Source organism: Doryrhamphus excisus, linkage group LG17 (genome assembly GCF_037039965.1).
Source record: "Doryrhamphus excisus strain RoL-2023G ecotype Guam linkage group LG17, RoL_Dexc_Guam_v1.1, whole genome shotgun sequence".
In the NCBI taxonomy this organism is placed as follows: Eukaryota; Metazoa; Chordata; class Actinopteri; order Syngnathiformes; family Syngnathidae; genus Doryrhamphus; species Doryrhamphus excisus.
In genome coordinates, this window is record NC_136373.1 from 18,282,034 (window position 1) to 18,300,569 (window position 18,536).

Here is an 18,536-nt window from a genome sequence, read left to right on the forward strand (position 1 = left end):
AAATGCCCATTGTTGTCGTTTCTGTGCAGTACATGTATGACTTGGGGCACCGGGTCTCTCAGGTCAGGGGCCCCAGGCAAATGCCACGCCCCCGCCTCTGCCGCCTCTCCCCACCGGGGCAAAGATACTGACTGGCCGACAGGAGGGTTCACTCCCTCTGGTCATTCAGCTATAGAACCAACACGCCCAGGTGTTGACAGAGAGAGATAGGAGGAAAACAAACATGTTAATAATTCCATGAGTATGTTTTTATTGATCATGTGATTAGTTGATTTATTGATGACGGGGGCAGGCCTCGGTATCGGCACGAGCGGTCCTTACTTGGTATTGGATCAGTACCTAAACACGCAGGAACACCATCCCCTCACCCCTGCATCATGTTTGAGGGACGGGTCATTGGGGCAAATTCTGGAGGAAAGACCAGAATGAGACCATGATGATGATGATGATGATGATGATGAGCACATGCTTAATAGTCCTGTGCACGGGAGATCACATATCTCATGCGTGAGGATTGAGTGACAAGGTCACAGGCGGCGCGTTGACGTGATTGGGGGCAGAGCCAGCGGGAGCGCGCCGGCGATGGCACGGGAACGCTTGATGAGCAGCTGGAGCGAGCTCGCGCACTCTTCCAAATCCCCCCCCCCCTCCCTCATTCCGCTGGCCTCACTTTGGCGAGGTTGCCACGAGAAGACGGCGTGGAAGGACGCCTCTGGTGAGTAGACGCTGTCTTCCTCCTTTAAAAGCCTGATGGGAAACGTAGGAAACGTAGGATGCTTCTGGTGGGCCTTCAGGTACTCGAATGTCACACCGTCGGGTCCCATGATTGACATGCCAGGTCGGGGGGGGGGCTCTGGCACCTTCTGGAAATATCATTTCACACAACAAAGTCGGAACATAACAATAACAAAGTTAAAAAGATGGTTTTTTTTAAGTTGTAATATTATGACCAGACAACAAAATCAACAAATTTTTGAAACATGATCTTACAGCAAAAGTGATCATGTTAAGAATAATGAATAAAGTTGAAACTGGAAGAAAATTTGAGAAGGAAAATTAAAAAAAACATCAGAAATGGGAAAAAGCAGTTGGAATTGTACAAGAATTAATTCAAAATATTTAGAGTTTTTTTTTATTTAAAACCTATTAATGAAAATGGTTTTTAAACATAATAGTTTAAAAATACTATTATAATATAATATTATATAATAAATATTATAATATGAGAACAATAATAAAAATGAAATAATGTTAGGAATAATTGTAATTTTGTGTAAATAATGTTGGAATCAAGTCATAATTTAAGAAGAAAAACATCAGAAATGGAGAAAAGCAGCTGGAATTGTACAAGAATTCATTCAAAATATTTAGACAAAAAAGTTTTTATTTAAAATATTTAAAACAAACAAAATCATATAAAAATACTATTATAATATAATATATTATATTATATAATAAATATTATAATATTTATTAGAACAGTAATAAAAACGAAATAATGTTAGGAATAATTGTAATTTTGTGTAAATATTGTGGGAATGAAGTCATAATTTAAGAAGAAAGTAGAAATATTTGGCAAATAGGTGAGGAGAACGAGTGAAGTGGGTAGGGTAGGTGGGTAGGTAGGCGGGTAGGTGGGTAGGTAGGCGGGTAGGTGGGTAGGGTAGGCAGGTACTTTATTCATCCCCAAGTGGAAGTTAATCCTATTGTTTTTCGGGCTGAGATGACCCCACCCCGAGGACTCTATGTTAGCACATCTACAGTACACATGTTGCAAAGTGTCCCTTTAATGATCTATTCTTAATTATCAAAGTTCTTAGCCCCCCCCCCCCCCCGAATGCCGGCCACCGTGACCTCCATCTTTGCATGACCAAGGGGAATGAAGCAGTCAACTTTCAATTAGATGGAATCAGGCTGGGCGCCAACATGAGCGCACGCATATCTCCTTATCAGGCCCTTTAATACGGCCGTGTGTGTGCGTGTGCATGTGTGTATGCGTGTGCGTGTGCGTGTGCATGTGTGTGTGTGTGTGTTTCCCCAATGCAAGCTAACCTCCCAAAGCAAATGTGGCTGGGCAACGAAAGAGCACAGGGCTTGATGGGACCAGGCAGGCCCAACCCAAGCAGTCCATGACACGGGAGTAAGTGGATTTCTTTGCTTTCACACCTCCTTCCTTCCTTCCTTCCTTCCTTCCCTACTACAGCCTTTTGCATCTGTCCATCTCTACTAAGAAGTATGTTTTGCAAGCGCCAAAGGTCCAGAGGGAGAGCCATCTCTGTCATGTCCTGCTTAGCAACACGGATCAATAGCCAGTATCGATGCGTGCATGTTGGCGTGGTTGTGTATTGATGAGCACATGCCCACTAAAAGCCTCAAACTGCCGATTGGTGAGAACATTTCCGGAATACAGTAAAAACCTCCGCTTTTGTCGGATTGGATTGACCCAAAACATGTTTTTATAGTTTTACTATGAAACTTTGACAAATGATGCAGCAAATAAATCCTGCTGGAGAGAATGGGATTAGATCTTTATCACCAGCACATTATGTACAGTACAGTACAGTACAGTACAGTACAGTATGTAGCCCATGGAGCTGCCTTGCAGGCTGTAATAGACGCCTTCATTGGAGCACGTAGGCCTTCATCACCTGAGAGTGAAGCCGCTGTTGGTGACCTTTGTATGGACCTCCCTACACCACAGATGGCTGGAGGTGTTTGCCACTCCACCTTGATAAGATGAGGCAACGCATGGACCTTTACGTGGCCCCCACCAACACACACACACACACACACACACCTCCTCTAGCTAGCTGTCGTCAGCCGTGCGGTGACACCAGCGATTATGCAGATAGCTGACCTGAGGGCTTCTTGAGCCAAGTGTCGAGATCGGATGCTCGGCCATCAAGGTCAGGACGCTCTGCTTGACACCCGTACTAGAAAATCAACCGACTCACAACAACCAACCATTTACACAATGTGTACTGGTAATACTCACTGGGAACACTGGGAACACTGGTTGCCCAGGCCTGGTTTTTTATACAATACATTGGCTGCTGTCGCATCTGGAAAATATAATTCATGGACAAGGAAGAAATCATCAAACATTGATGTGCTTTTTCATCTACTTTATATCACAAGGCTGACAAACAGGCTGGACGTGCCTGTTTGTTTTCTTTTTAGCAAGCTAGTAGCATGCTAACAAGGACGTTTTGCAATTAAAAGAGGCAAAATTGTGTTTTTTTTTTTGTTCACTGAAACCGAGGCGTCCCCTAACCGAGGTGTCCCCTAACCGAGGTGTCCCCTAACCGAGGTGTCCCCTAACCGAGGCGTCCCCTAACCGAGGCGTCCTCTAACCGAGGCGTCCTCTAACCGAGGCGTCCTCTAACCGAGGCGTCCTCTAACCGAGGCGTCCTCTAACCGAGGCGTCCCCTAACCGAGGCGTCCCCTAACCGAGGCGTCCCCTAACCGAAGCGTCCCCTAACCGAGGCGTCCCCTAACCGAAGCGTCCCCTAACCGAGGCGTCCGCTAACTGAGGCGTCCCCTAACCGAGGCGTCCCCTAACCGAGGCGTCCTCTAACCGAGGCGTCCGCTAACCGAGGCGCCGCTGAAACCAGCTTGCCATGACTCCAAGTGCCGTAGTCGATTTCTAACGTGCGTTTGTGTCGTCGTCCTGCGTAGGCCCGTCCAGGAATGGTGCTGAGCTTCATCGGCTAATGTGACATCAAACCATCAACCTCCGACTCAGTGCTTCCCAGCGCCATCATGTGTCTGAAGGTGACCTTCGCCAAGATGAACCCGTATGTCACTGGCCGCTTGTTCCTTATTTTCATTGGTTGCAGGTCCATGCGGGAACCAGGGGGCGTGTCCTCTTGGTGCTCCAGCATCATTGGTAGTTTGGGGGTTCAAACCATCACATGGAAAATGGCCGTGCAAGGTAAGTTCATGTATTTCTTCATTCCTGCTTGCTTCTGGATCATGTTTTTATTCCAATGTTCTCCCCCCGGAAACCCTCAGGTGGCCTCTTGCGACCCCCCCAGTGAGCCACAGCGAACCCCCTGAGGTGACCCCCTGAGCGGACCCCCTGAGGTGACCCCCTGAGCGGACCCCCTGAGGTGACCTGTGTACTTGCCTTCTGCCGATGCGTGCCAGGAGTGATGGCAGTAATGGCCGTGATGTTTGCTTCCTTTGCTCTGTGATCAGACGTACGCCGTATCTCAGCAGCGGGGCTACGGTGCCGGCGGCCATCTTTAGCCACGATAGCGACCATGGCCGTGCGTCAGAAGGCGGTATGTCATATTGTTAAAGCTGTGACATGAAGGAAGAAGATGAGGACGCTGTTGGATCCTCCGGTGATGCTTGAACCCACAACAAGGAAGGAGTTTTTCTCTTCTCACGCCGTGGTCTTCTTTCCTCACGCCAGTACCGAGCGGCGGTGAAACTGGGAGCTGCATCGTAAGAAACGGCATGTTTGATTTCTCTTCACCTGCATGCCCAGCTAGTACTTGGTCATACCCGCCGCCCCCCCGACCCCCCGTTTGCGTTCACTCCCGACGTCGCTGCCAGAGATGTTCCTCAGAACTCGGCCTCCTCTTCCTTCTTTGAAGTGAGCTCAGTCCCGCATGCCATGCCACGCCTGGCCACCCACCCTGCCCCTGCAGTCCTCCCAACCGTGGTTAAAAACCGTGACTGAACCCCCCCTGAAAGGATCGTACAGGCGGAGAAGGCCGCACGCAGGAAACGGAGCGATGGCGTTGAAAGGAATTCCGCTTTGAAGAGCATGGATTGTTATTTTGCCGAAAGACTCCGCTGATCCGACTGCACGGGACTCCGAGACCGAACTGGGAAGGATGGGGGCCGCCCGCGTGAAGCGGCGCTTCAGTGCTGTGGTGGATGGGCCAGTGGAGGAGGAGGAGGTCATGAGGCTGGCGCAGAGTGCAGCGGATCTAGCCCAGGCCGGAGGGAGCCCGACCGGGTCCGGAACCCCGACCGGCCCCTCCCCGACGCACGCCGCCAACGGCAAAGCCCCGCCTCTTCACAGCAGGAGCGATGCACGGAGGCAGAGGGAGTCAGCTGGAGGAGAAGGCGGAGAGAGCTCGGACCTCAGGAGGGCAAGAGGAAGCGGTGCGGGAGGAAGAGGGGACGACCGGTCCCTCTCGGACCGGGACTCCCTGTCTTCCCCCTCCACCGCCAGCCGCTGGCGCGCCAAGCGAGCTGGCCGCCGGCCCCGAAAACGCTTTGTGGGCAAGGACGGACGCTGCAACGTTACCTTTGTCAACATGAGCGAGAGGGGCCAGCGGTACCTCAGCGACCTCTTCACCACCTGCGTGGACATCCGCTGGCGCTGGATGCTGGTCATCTTCACTCTCTCCTTCCTTCTCTCCTGGCTGCTCTTCGGATTTGCCTTCTGGCTCATTGCCTCCGCGCACGGGGACCTCTCTGTCCGCCTCGTCCCCATCTCCGCCGCCGCCTCGGCCGGGCCTGGGGGCGAGAGCGACGGGGAGACGGCGGCGGCGGTGGCGGCCGGGGAGCCGTGCTTTCTCCAAGTCAACAGCTTCATGGCGGCCTTTCTCTTCTCTTTGGAGACGCAGACATCCATCGGTTACGGATTCCGAAGCGTGACCGAGCAGTGTCCCCTGGCGGTGGTGGCGGTCGTTTTGCAGTGCATCGTGGGCTGCATTATCGACGCCTTCATCATCGGGGCGGTCATGGCAAAGATCGCCAAGCCCAAGAAGCGCAACGAAACTCTGGTGTTCTCTGAAACGGCCGTGGTGGCCCTCAGGGACGGCAAACTGTGCATGATGTGGAGAGTCGGGAACCTGCGCAAGAGTCACCTGGTGGAGGCGCACGTCCGAGCGCAGCTCTTGAAGGTGAGTCGGAGGAGGTGGAGAACGCCGGCGCAGTCGATCGCAAGCTTTCCTGGGGGGGTGGGTTCTTCTGGAACAAAATACGCATGCACACCCCCGTTCCCAAACCTAGCTTAACGTTGACCTTTTTCTCCAATTTCAGGTCAACATTTGCAATAAAATTGACTGGTAAAAATATATCGTTAAAATATTAATGACAAAAGTAAAAAAAATGCAAAAATTGAAAAAACTTCCAATATCATGACGTTACGACTACCTCATCAAAACTACCTGGAGAGTATAGAGGGGGCGGAGCCACCTGCTTTGGCCCAGCAAGGTGCACTGTATTCGGGCACACGCTCTGAGCAGTCATGCTGCTATGGAGGTGAGGAGAACCAGAGAATAGAGGGAGAGGAGTCACCTGCTGTGGCCCAGAAAGGTGCACTGTATTCGGGCACACGCTCTGAGCAGTCATGCTGCTATGGAGGTGAGGAGAACCAGAGTATAGAGGGAGAGGAGTCACCTGCTGTGGCCCAGAAAGGTGCACTGTATTCGGGCAGACGCTCTGAGCAGTCATGCTGCTAGGTGAGGAGAACCAGAGTATAGAGGGTGAGGAGTCACCTGCTGTGGCCCAGAAAGGTGCACTGTATTCGGGCACATGTTCCGAGCAGCCAGTGTGCCGCCCTGGGGGTCTCTGGGAAACCTTTGACACTTTTCAGGGCGGCGGTGTTGGCGTTAAGGTGTTTGATAAAGTTTTTGGTACATTTGAAAGTGAACGTGAATGAAAGTGAAGGTTTGTTTACAAGTGAGCTCGGGAAGCTACGTCAGCCCGTTGTGGAAGAGTCCAGTCCAGGTAATCTTGCTCCAATGGAGATATTTTTTTGGGGGTCCCACGATGTCTTGCACCCCAATGTTAATATGTTAATGAGCGTACCCAATGCCGTGGAACAAAGATAAGGTGAAAGTGTAAGAAAAGGAGCATTTGTTGTCGAGTCGGGAATAAAATCTTTCAGCAGAGAGAGAAGCCGAGCGCTCCAAGCGCTAAGCCCATCTGGCCCGTGTTCTCCTCTCTGCGGTTAATGAAAGCGTGTTTGATTCCGTCAGCGAGGGTTAGGAAGATTTAGCAGGGATTAACGTGCCCACTCTTCCTTGGCCATTGTCCCCGCCATCTCATTTCCCTTTGTGTCAACTCTAACAGCGTTTGTGCTGACCTTCAAACTGCCCGTCTGACCTCTTGGCACCAGGTTTCTCGTGGCGTGGGGATTGCATGACGCCGACGCCAAGCGTATGCGCGGGCGAGAACATTGGATCTGTGTTCATGGAAGGGATGGGATTATTGTTTGGGAGGATCAGAGAAGTACACTTTGAAATATTGTGAGACCTGGTGCCCCCCCAGGATGGAGGGGGGCTCCGGCATCCCCGCAGCCTGAGTGACGATACAAAACGAATGAACGCCATGGCACGTTTTAACATTAGTAGAGCCCTCCAGACGTGATATAACACCCCTATAGTCACCAAGACATGTACGATATAAGTCAGACTCATCCCCGTGCGGTAGTGGAGCCGAGTGCTATCCATGAGTGGGGAGTTGCATCATCGCCAGGTCCTCCAGACCGGCCAATTGTGTGGCTAACATGCTAACATGCTAACTACTCAGCCATCGTGTGGCCAACAGAGTAGACATAAGGAGAGAAGATAAGACATAAGTGCTGGTGTGTTGCTGGAAATGTGTTCTGGCGCTCGGGGAGCTAACAGGAAGTGACGTTGCGTGTTAGCTTGTGGCCTGTTGATCTGGTGCTTGTGTGTCTCAGCCAACATTCCAGTGACATTACTGACACCCGGTGGCCGGTTTGAATACTCCATATCCTTATCGTCTTAGAATACGTATTGGGAATAACTTATATTCGTGTTTTACTTCAGTTAGCATTTTTGATGCTAACTGAAGTGGAATAGTAAGTGGAATAATTGGCTAATAACACTCATATTATTGTAACTGTCCATGTTCATCATGGTAACTTCCATGTTTACTTCCATGTTTACTTCCATGTTTACTTCCATGTTTACTTCCATGTTTACTTCCATGTTTACTTCCATGTTTTGATGCCAACTTCTCCTCTCCCACAGTCGAGGGTGACGGCAGAGGGGGAGTTCCTTCCCTTGGACAACCTGGACATCAACGTTGGCTTCGACACCGGCACCGACCGCATCTTCTTGGTGTCGCCGGTCACCATCGTCCACGAGATCAACGACGAGTCGCCTTTCTTCCAGATGGACCGCCAGAGCCTGGAGAGCGACTCGGAGCTGGAGGTGGTGGTCATACTGGAGGGCATGGTGGAGGCCACCGCCATGACCACGCAATGCCGCAGCTCCTACCTGGCGTCTGAAATCCAGTGGGGACGCCGCTTTGAACCCGTCCTCTTCGAGAAGAAGGACTGCTACGAGGTAAGCCTCTCGCCGGCTGCTACCCGCTCCGCGTCTTCCCGAGGGACCGCCGTCCCTCGTTTATCACGCTTCATTGGTGAACCTCCTTGTGACTTTCTGAATATGGTTTGTCACACTATTAGAGCTCTGTATACATGAAATAACACCCCTATAGTCACCTTGACACTTGGTGTTAGCTAGCAAGCTAATTTTCTTCTAAAATTAAGAAGCCACTAAATTACCACTTCCACACAATCGGGAGGAGAACTTCATGCAGTGTTAAGGTAATGTTTCAATGGTTGGTTAGACAAATACAAAGATGCAGTGATGATGTGTAGTATTGTACACTGGCCACCGGGTGGCGCTAATCTTTTATTTTATATTTTATTTTTACTTTAATTTTTTTACTTGTAAATTGCTGACTTTTTTCAGAATTCTCATAGTATGATTTTTTTTGCTTAAATTTCAGGCTTTAATCTTGTAATATTAGGACTTTTTTCTCTTTATTTTACTACTTTATTTTTATAAATTTCCGACTTTATTTAGAAATATTTAGATTTATTTTTTCTGAAATTTACAACTATATTCTCATAACATGCAACATTCTTTCATGCTCATAAATTGAGTTTTTTCTGCAAGTGTATTGGACTGTATTGTATGGGTGTAAAAGTGACTATAGGGGTGTTGGTTTATGCCTAGAGGGCTCTAATAATATGCCAAAGAGTTAGCCGTACATTTAATTTCCAAACAAGGAATCCAGCTCTGCCAGAATTGACTCGTCCAAAGAAGCGAGCTAAACGAGGGATGACCGTACTCGCTACTGTGAAGTACTGTACCCCCATACCAGTACCAGTCTAAGCTGGTTCTTTGCCTCGTCCAGGTAGACTACTCGTTCTTCCACCGAACATACGAGATCCCAAACACGCCCTTGTGTAGCGCCAAGGAGCTTGCAGAGCTCAGGTTCATCCAAAGCTCTCGCTCATCCTTTTGCTACGAGAACGAAGTGGCTCTGGAGCTGCTCTCTCCTGGGGAGGAACCCCCCCAAGACCCAGAGTGCCCCGCCATGCCGGGCAGCAGACTGATGCAGCATCTCCACACCAACTGAGGAGGTCTGGGCCGGGCCAGTAGAAGGAGTCTGGCGGGTCTGGGATGACTCTCGACACTGACCTGGTTGTCTGATTGGTCCTGGCAATCTTTCACAGTCACTGGAGACTCGTCTGCTAAGTCCCAATCTGGCCCATCACCACCGCAGCACGCTCCATCCGGCAGCACGCCCCATCCGGCAGCACGCCCCATCCGGCAGCACGCCCCATCCGGCAGCACGCTACTCGGACCGGACGGGCAACACCGCCACCTGGTGGCCGGTGCTCGCAATTGCACGTCCTTGTTGCGGGACCTCAATTTCAATGACTTTTGTATGCAGTGAAAGGTTGTGTACCCTCATAAGTACACCTCAGGAATGTATTGCAGTATTACTATGCTGATTTATCAGAGTATTTTCATATGGTAAGTATATTTTTAGAAGGGTGATTGTCATTGTTAGGCTCGTGTTTATGTGACAAGGCAGCAATTACACGGAGTACTACCACGGAGTACTACCACGGAGTACTACCACGGAGTACTACCACGGAGTACTACCACGGAGTACTACCACGGAGTACTACCACGGAGTACTACCACGGAGTACTACCACGGAGTACTACCACGGAGTACGGGGGCCACGTGGGCAGAAATCATCATCTGATATTTGCAGGATAAATTTACAAGGAAGAAAAACTTTATTTTCGCAATATTACAATTTTTTTCCCTTGTAATTTTAAGACGTCTACATTTTTTTCTCTTAAATTGACAACTTTTTTGCAGAAATTCTCATAAATTTACGACTTTATTCTTGTAAATGTAAAATGTAAAATACTTGTAAAGTTTATTTTCATAACATTGCCACTTCCTTTCTTCTAAGTTTTTGTATAAGAAGTGTGGCTTTCTTGTGGGCATCAGATGGTTTTGTCCAGTGTCCCTGGTCCTCCGTGGTAGAGAAGAGCTCCAAACCAGCAGCGGTGTTTAGCTTGTCCTGTAATGAATGTCTGCCGTGTATTGTTATTGTTCCAATAATGTACGTAAATAACGCTAAGGTCTTCATTCTGTCCTCACCAATCCATTCCTTCATGGCTCCTCCATGAGATGGTCTTCCTGCCCTAGACTAGAGAAACTATGCTGTGTCGTCGTGTGGCCATGTCACCAAAGTATGGAGGTACACAAGTTTTTCAACATTGGAGTTGAAAATGTACTTCAAAAACACTTGACTTTCAATGTGACTTCATTTTAGCCGGTGCATGTTTTGTGAGGGCTATCCAAAGGATGGCCCGGGGGCTGTTTTTGGTCTGCAGCTTGTTTCTTATTGGCCCTCAGCAATTCTAAAAAATAAAACTAATATTTTTAAATATTTAAATATATTGTTATATTTGACCAGGCTTGGGCAAATGACTTTCAAAAAGTCATTGGAGTGGTCCCTCGCTCTGTCGCGGTTTGTCGCAAAATAATTAATAAAAAAACATTGCACTTTTCTGGTTATTATTAGTCCAAAAAATTCATATCTAAGCACGTGTTACATATTCTTGGCTGAAATGAAACATTTTCAAGATGTTTCAAAATGTTATAAATGAGCTGAAAAACAATACAAGAGTCATTTTTGCTTCATTTTAGTTTTAGTAAGTGTTATCCCTCAGTTTTTAACTTGCACATCATCGCCATACTAATGCATTTTTCCTTTAAGACGGTGGTTCAAACGGCGTGGGGAAGAAGGACAAAGAAGTCCAAAACTTACCACTTCCACACCGAGTGAGAGAAGACTTTTTTTTCAAGCTGGCTCAGTAGATGGACAGGTGGATTGTGGCGGCGTCTGCAGGTGTATTTATGATGATTTAACAAGTTATTACGTATATTCTGTATTTATTAATTCCTCACAGTACAGTGTTTGGCAGTATTGCAGTATAACTCATGTTCCCGAGTCGTCTGTAATTACTCATTCTTTATTCTTTTCTAGTTACTTCCATTACCAAACTGACACACCTAGCAAACTAAGGTAATACAATATAGAAGTCATAACGAGTCACCAAATATATATAAATATATATAATATATATAAATAGAAAGCTGTAACTTAGTTGGTGTGTTTTCAGTGACAATAGGGGCCAAAAATGACATTCCTATTTCATAAATAGTCAACAAATCATCATCATAAACGTCAGGACTTTGGAGGCTTGAATGCTAAAGTTCAAATCAGCATTGGACGGGACTCTCTGACCCGCAGTCAGATCTTTTCAATATGCAAGTGTGCCAAGCTTCCACGAGCGCGTGTATAAATCAGATCCCAGATCAGCGTCTATCTACGCTAGTCCGCAGCCGCGTCGTATACAAACAAAGGGCGCGCAAATCTCCGTACTCCTGCGCGAGGCTGACGCACAGGCACCTGCTGCGTCGCTCCGGTTGGCTTACGCCCGCGTCCATCATCTTATGTCCCGCCTCGCCCCTGTCATCATTGGCTCAGCACGTCACGGCTTTGAGCTTCCAAAGACGCCATTCGTCACCGCTTCCGTGTCGTGCCTGTTAAGGGGCGGAAGAAGCTCTCGCCGAAGTCCACAGGGTGGGTTCTTACGGCTCCGTAGTAGGTTTTCATTGGCGCGTTCCTCCTTTTCTTCGCTTCTGATTGGCGTCCGAACCGGAAGCGGTGAAGCCTTTTTGCCCTCACGCCGCTTCTGTGTCTACTTTATTCTCCTCACCAGCAGGACGGGTGTGTGTGTGTGTGTGTGTGTGTGTGAGCGGCTCCACTGGCTGGGCTTGAACGTTGCGATGATAAAAGACGCATATGCGGTAGGCAACACACCTATCACTGTGCAAAACACCCAAGAAACGGCTTCGAGACGCTCCTCCTCGCACCTTTAACCACTTGGACTCAAGGTAAGGGCTTTATTCGCCTAATCCAACTTAAAAGGGGCCGGTGTGATCGATACCCTTGAACGTCTCGTTTCTGTGTAGCCGGCTAACGCCGGTTGAGTCGTTGCTGGCGGTGAGGCGTTCACGGGCTTTACCTTTGTTGAAAGACGTGCCTCGAGTTGTCTTTGATTCCGACAAAGGGAACCCTCATTGGCCACCACGCCGGGCGCATAGCAGGGACTCTGCCATTATTAGCTCTTGTGGCAGTCATGTCGGTATCGAACACACCGATTGAAGGACTGTGTGATACATGGCTTTTGGCTAGTTGAAGGTGTGGCTCCCCTTTCCGGGGTCTCAGCAGCTGCAATGCCCCCCCGCCCCCCACCCCCTCGCTGCAGGTTGCTGTCATCATTATGGCTTCATTACGGCCTGCTGGTGAAATGTCTCATCACGCACCTTCAGGAGAAGGGTCCCACGCCCCTCCTGTAGCACGCAGATGAAGAAATAAATAGAAAAGTGCAGACACAGGAACCCCCCCCCCCCCCCATCCTGTTGAGGATGACCTCAGTTAGCGTATTGTCTGGGGCTGCAACTATCAGGATGTTGCTATGGAGGCTTGCTTCTGTGTGTGTAGGAACAGGACTAACAAGACGCAGTTGTGGACAAATGAGTCTCCCACGCTCGGCAGGACAAAAGGCAACTTTTATGCAAATAACCGTACACGCTTCCTTCATGGCATCCTGGCGTTTTCATGCACAGCTGAGCAGTCCCTGGCCTCCATGGCCATGAAGGAGACGCGTCTTCAAGAAGAAATGGAGGCAAAGCTCCAGCGTCCTTTCAGTTCTTTTTCTTTTGTGCGGTAGTCGATCAATAAGTCATAAAACCGTACTACTTAGTCACGTGGCAACCTGCTGAACTGTACTACACGTGTATGAACAAGGTATACAGTCAACAAAGACATGGGGGGGGTCCTGGGACTTAAGGGTAGACCAGAACTAGGAACAGGACTTGGGTTCCAACATCGTCACTCATTACCAGGCTCCATTTTCAATTTAACATCCGGTGAACCTACGAAAGGCAATCCACTTCAAAATACAGAGGAACCTCAGTTAGCGTACGCCCTGGTTAGCATACTTTTCGGCTAAAATCTTTGTGTGCGATCTCTGGTTAGCGTACAGCGTGGTCTTTATACGCTACACGAGTCCAGACAATGGCCTTCCTTGCTGGGATCCTGCTAGCTAGCTAGCTACACAAAATGGCAACCAGAAACCGCAACGCTGTCGCGGGTGGATGATGTCATCTGTGGTTGACTCTCCAATATGTTGTTTGTAGTTTTAGGTGTATAAAACGATTGTAAAAGACGAATGAAAGGGAGGAATGAACATTTTGGGTTCCCAAAGACACGACGTGGCAGCGATAAGCACCGCCGACTTCCTGTTAGCATCGGGTATATGTACTATTTACAAACGTTCCAATTGGTTCCTGCATGTCAAACTCTAATTGTCTAATTATAACTCATATTTTGTCTTTCTGGAAGAGATGAATTGCATTTAAATGATTTGTTTGGACGTCCTGGTAGGAATTAGTGACTAAATGTTAGAGGAATGTCGTCTAAAGTAGAAACTTTGTTTCCTGCAGCGCCTCTCGTTGGATGTCATTTATAACCGTGGAGTCCAGGCGGTGACACACGAAGAATAGATTTAAAGGTGCAGCGTTGTTTTCACAGAAAAGCTGACTTCTATTGTCAGCCGCATGTTTTCTATGCCGACTAGACGGGTGGCAGGGACTCTTAATAACAGTCAACGCTACTCCACACCCAGTCTGGCGTATTTTAACAAGCATGGCAGCGCAGGGTTGGACTCTTGGCGCGATCACGCTAGGAAGACGTGCGTGCATAGCAGGAATCAGGCCCGATGACATACCTGGCGGTGTGACACCTAATAGTTGTGACACCCAGAGCAGGGCGGCTCCGTATTCTGCATTTCTAATCGCCACGCAACCGTAGACATTCTGTTCGGGAAGGAATCCGTGAAATGACTTGCCGGTGCGTCTGTGGGCAAAACACACCAGCAATGCCCGTGATGTCATTTCATGTCATGTCATGTGACATCATATGAAATTCACAAAGTCACTTTATTGTCGCAGTCGCTTTATTCGCCGCCAGCCCAGGCTCCCGCGGTGTTACGACACGGTCAGCCTTCCCTCGCCGCGTGACTGGTGCATGTCTCCGCGATCCGTTATATTTAAATTCTTATTTTATTGTTATTATTATTATTATTATTAAACAACGTCACATTTAGTAGTATTACTCTAAAACAGGCATCAAATTCAATGGAGTTTTGGGTGAAATAATCCCAACGATGTCATTCCAAAAAAAAATGTCTACCTTTTTTCCTCCAATCCTTCATCAGTAGAACATAGGTAGGTTTCAGGAAAATATCAGTTCCTGACTAAAACAGGGAGAAAATCAGTTTTTGGTGAAAAAACTTTTCACAAATTTCACAATTTTCACATTTGTTACTGAACCGTGTGTGTGCACGTGTGTGTGCACGTGTGTGTGCCCCAACAATACGGTACCTTCTGCACGCTACACTTCCTCCTTCCTGTGTGATTGACTGTGCTCCATGTTTTGGCCATTTGTGGATAATGGCTCTCACTGTGTTTGGCTGGAGTCCCAAAGCTTTAGAAATGGCTTTATAACCACTTCCACACTGATAGATCTCAATTCATCTCAGTTATGTTTTAACAGGTCGTTGGTGGTCGTCATTGGGTGGTCATAGGTGGTCATTGGGTGGTCATAAGTGGTCATTGGATGGTCATAGATGGTGGACATAAGTGGTCATTGGATGGTCATTGGTGGCCATAGGAACACGTGAAAGCCGATCAAGCCTCGTGACCCCATTCCAGGGTTTTCCAGTCACTGCGTTGCTAAAACTCCTCACGGAGCCGCTGCTCCTTGGGACCACGGCCTTGTCAGAACTCATCTAGACGGCAGTCAAACCTCTACGCTTCTTTCTCCGTCGTGGCTTTGCGCTTTGTCACCTCATCTCTCACAGAGGAACCGTCCGGAACACTTTTTGCTGCTGCAGCGTGAGCCTGCTGGGAGCAAAGACGTCGTCCATTTTTATTGACTTGATCAGCAGCAGGGTTCTCCTCGCTCTGTTATACGGGAAAACGCTCATGTCCTCAGTACCCCGTCCAGCCCCCCCCCCTCCCTCTCTGGCTGTCATGTCAGTGGACTCAGATGATTGATGTGCGTTGCCGCCCCCCACCCTCCACCCTTTGCTTCCATCCCCGTTTTTCTCCTTGATTGGTTCTGCCTTGCATTTAGGCCATCACTGGTCTGCTCTCACATTGGATGTGGCCTGGATGCTTCTTGCGTGCAACCACTGCTCTCTCTCTCTGTGTGTGTACTATGTGTGTACGTGTGTGTACTACGTGTGTACTGTGTGTACTATGTGTGTGTCTGTCCAGGAATTCTTCCATCATCCCTGTCGTTCTAGTTTTTAGTTATCTGTGTGAAGAGTTTCCACGACATGACCTAGCATTGCATCCCCACTGTGTGCACGCCTGTGGGTGTACGCTAGCGGCCCCGCCTCTCCCCCGCAGGGACAAAACTACCGGTGACTGTCAAGCGTTGTTATATGCTGTCTACTCATTTCATTGCTACTACGTTAGCTAGCACTGCGACCACGAGCGTGTCAGCCTCCACCCACCCAGACAAGGACTGGGCTCACCCCGTTCGTGTCGTTGTTCTATGACGCCAAAGCAGAGTGAAGCCTGAAGTAGACACGCATGCACTTGGTGCTTTATCCATTGTCCACTTTTTGTTTATCGTGACGTTCATTTTGACATTTCCTGAAAGAAAAATCGAATGTTTTGGTCTTGTGGGACCCCTGATGTCGATCCATTGGATAATTGATGAGTCAATGAATTCATGCACAGCAGAAGAGTGGGAAACCCTGCGTGAAATGGTCACTTCGCTTCATCTGATCATTCTCTCTCTCTCTGCCCCCCCCAGCGCCAGCACCATCATGTCCAGGCCAAAGGCGGCCGGCATCAACGATGTCGCCCGCTTACTCTCATCGGGGGTGGCACTGAGCTCCCCCACCTCCAGCACTCAAATGTTCTCCTCCGCCAGCCAGGCGGACTGGGCGGCCAAGCGGCTGGTGTGGGTGCCGTCGGAGAAGCACGGCTTCGAGGTGAGTGGGCGCCGTGGGAATGTGCTTTTATTTAGCGTGTCTGCCACAAGCACCCGCATCCACATGTCACATTCCTGCTGTTTAAAACGCTGGTAAATGATTACCCCCCCCCCCTCCCCCCAGCCGGCACCTGCAGGGTAGGGCGTGTCGCACCAAAGGGTGTGCGTGCGTCCACGTTGTCCTTTTATCGTACGTCAGCAGGACTCATGGACATCACCAGCCTTTCACCGTCCAGCCGTTTGTTCCCCTGCGACTTCCTGTCATGGTGCTGACGCTCCTGGCGGCCTACGTCAGGCTGGGAAGACCGCATGGAATCTACGGCCTCTCACTCTCACTCGGCTTCTTTCTGCCCAACTGGTTTCTTGGAGAAGTCGATGAATAGAACAATAGGCTCCCTTTACATTCCCGGCGCTCTGACTTCATGTTGCAGTCACGACGAGAATGGCGCTGCTGGGCTCTCGCACATTTTTCCCCAAATACGATATTCATATTCGCAACCCGGCCACTCGTGAACGACGCGGCATGACAAGACGGGCTTTGTGGTACGTGTGGTACTACAGCCTGGCGTAGTCCTTTTAAAGGGTCCTTTGTATTGACTGGTGGACGCCTACGGGGCCGCGACACGCCAGAACCCACACAACGCTTTCTAGATCTGCCGCAACCTGCACCTATTCCTCTCTAGATCTGCCACAACCTGCACCTATTCCTCTTTAGATCTGCCACAACCTGCACCTATTCCTCTTTAGATCTGCCACAACCTGCACCTATTCCTTTCTAGATCTGCCACAACCTGCACCTATTCCTTTCTAGATCTGCCACAACCTGCACCTATTCCTTTCTAGATCTGCCACAACCTGCACCTATTCCTTTCTAGATCTGCCACAACCTGCACCTATTCCTTTCTAGATCTGCCACAACCTGCACCTATTCCTCTCTAGATCTGCCACAACCTGCACCTATTCCTTTCTAGATCTGCCACAACCTGCACCTATTCCTTTCTAGATCTGCCACAACCTGCACCTATTCCTTTCTAGATCTGCCACAACCTGCACCTATTCCTCTCTAGATCTGCCACAACCTGCACCTATTCCTTTCTAGATCTGCCACAACCTGCACCTATTCCTTTCTAGATCTGCCACAACCTGCACCTATTCCTTTCTAGATCTGCCACAACCTGCACCTATTCCTTTCTAGATCTGCCACAACCTGCACCTATTCCTTTCTAGATCTGCCACAACCTGCACCTATTCCTCTCTAGATCTGCCACAACCTGCACCTATTCCGGCTGTGTTTCCTTGGACTTCCGAAAAGCTCTGTTTTAATTTACTCCACCCACGGCCCGCCTCCGGGCACGCCCACTCCACTGTGATTGGTCTCGCTATTCTTGTACCCGTGCACGCCCACATAAGCAGGGCTTTCTGTGACATCACAGCGAGCTGGTAAAAAAAAAAAAACACCAATGGATTGGTTGCTACCCGTTTGCGCTTCATCACAGAATATGGGGGGATTAGCAAAGTTAGCACGATGCGGCTGCCCCTCCCACATCACCATGGCAACCACAATTACGGCGTGTGACCCCCCCCCCCACCCCCAAGCCAGCACCGTGCCAACCATGTTCCTCTGCCAACAGTCGGCCAGCATCAAGGAGGAGCGCGGCGACGAGGTGGAGGTGGAGCTGACGGACACCCAGAAGCTGCAGACGCTGTCCCGGGAGGAGATCCAGCGGATGAACCCGCCGCGCTTCAGCAAAGTGGAGGACATGGCCGACCTCACCTGCCTCAACGAAGCCTCGGTGCTCCACAACCTCCGAGAGAGATACTACTCCGGCTTGATCTACGTAAGCGTAGTAATGTAGTACGTTGTAACGCTAGCTAGCTAGCTAGCATGCGATGCTGTTGTGGTCCTAGTCTCCGTTTAGATTTTTGCTGATATGAATATTGGATCAGATTTCACCCCTACTGAGAACCTCCTCAAGGTCCAGCTGTGCAAATGGTAAATTCCTTCCATTTTTCATCTGGTGTTAAAATGTTGATCAGGAGTGTCCTGGGAGCGTCACGTAAGAAATATTTGTGCACGTACCATGCATACACTTGGAGTAGTGGAAGTACACACCGTGATCTCTCAGGCATCTTCAGTC

The 18,536-nt window shown here is 49.2% G+C and overlaps 2 protein-coding genes across 6 annotated transcripts in view; both read left to right on the forward strand.

Annotated features, from left to right (window-relative positions):
* Positions 1–410: 410 nt before the first annotated feature.
* Positions 411–10,941, forward strand: kcnj14 (potassium inwardly rectifying channel subfamily J member 14). Of its 5 annotated transcripts, XM_078797705.1 has the most exons (9): positions 411–715; positions 2,048–2,140; positions 3,679–3,774; positions 3,840–3,934; positions 4,015–4,112; positions 4,201–4,286; positions 4,421–5,867; positions 7,968–8,285; positions 9,145–10,941. In XM_078797705.1, the coding sequence occupies exons 7-9, from the start codon at positions 4,848–4,850 to the stop codon at positions 9,367–9,369; spliced, it is 1,563 nt and encodes a 520-aa protein (XP_078653831.1). In that variant the 5' UTR covers positions 411–715; positions 2,048–2,140; positions 3,679–3,774; positions 3,840–3,934; positions 4,015–4,112; positions 4,201–4,286; positions 4,421–4,847; the 3' UTR covers positions 9,370–10,941. The 5 variants fall into 5 exon arrangements, with proteins under 5 accessions (XP_078653831.1, XP_078653829.1, XP_078653830.1 ...); XM_078797703.1 differs by having other exon boundaries at positions 4,015–4,286; XM_078797704.1 differs by having other exon boundaries at positions 4,201–5,867.
* Positions 10,942–11,888: 947 nt separating this feature from the next.
* Positions 11,889–18,536, forward strand: part of myh14 (myosin, heavy chain 14, non-muscle) — a 31,642-nt gene continuing 24,994 nt past the window's right edge. The window contains exons 1-3 of the mRNA XM_078798166.1: positions 11,889–12,221; positions 16,219–16,399; positions 18,030–18,236. Coding sequence (XP_078654292.1) covers positions 16,232–16,399; positions 18,030–18,236 — 375 coding nt within the window. The 5' untranslated portion in view covers positions 11,889–12,221; positions 16,219–16,231. The remainder of the gene's footprint in view (positions 12,222–16,218; positions 16,400–18,029; positions 18,237–18,536) is intronic.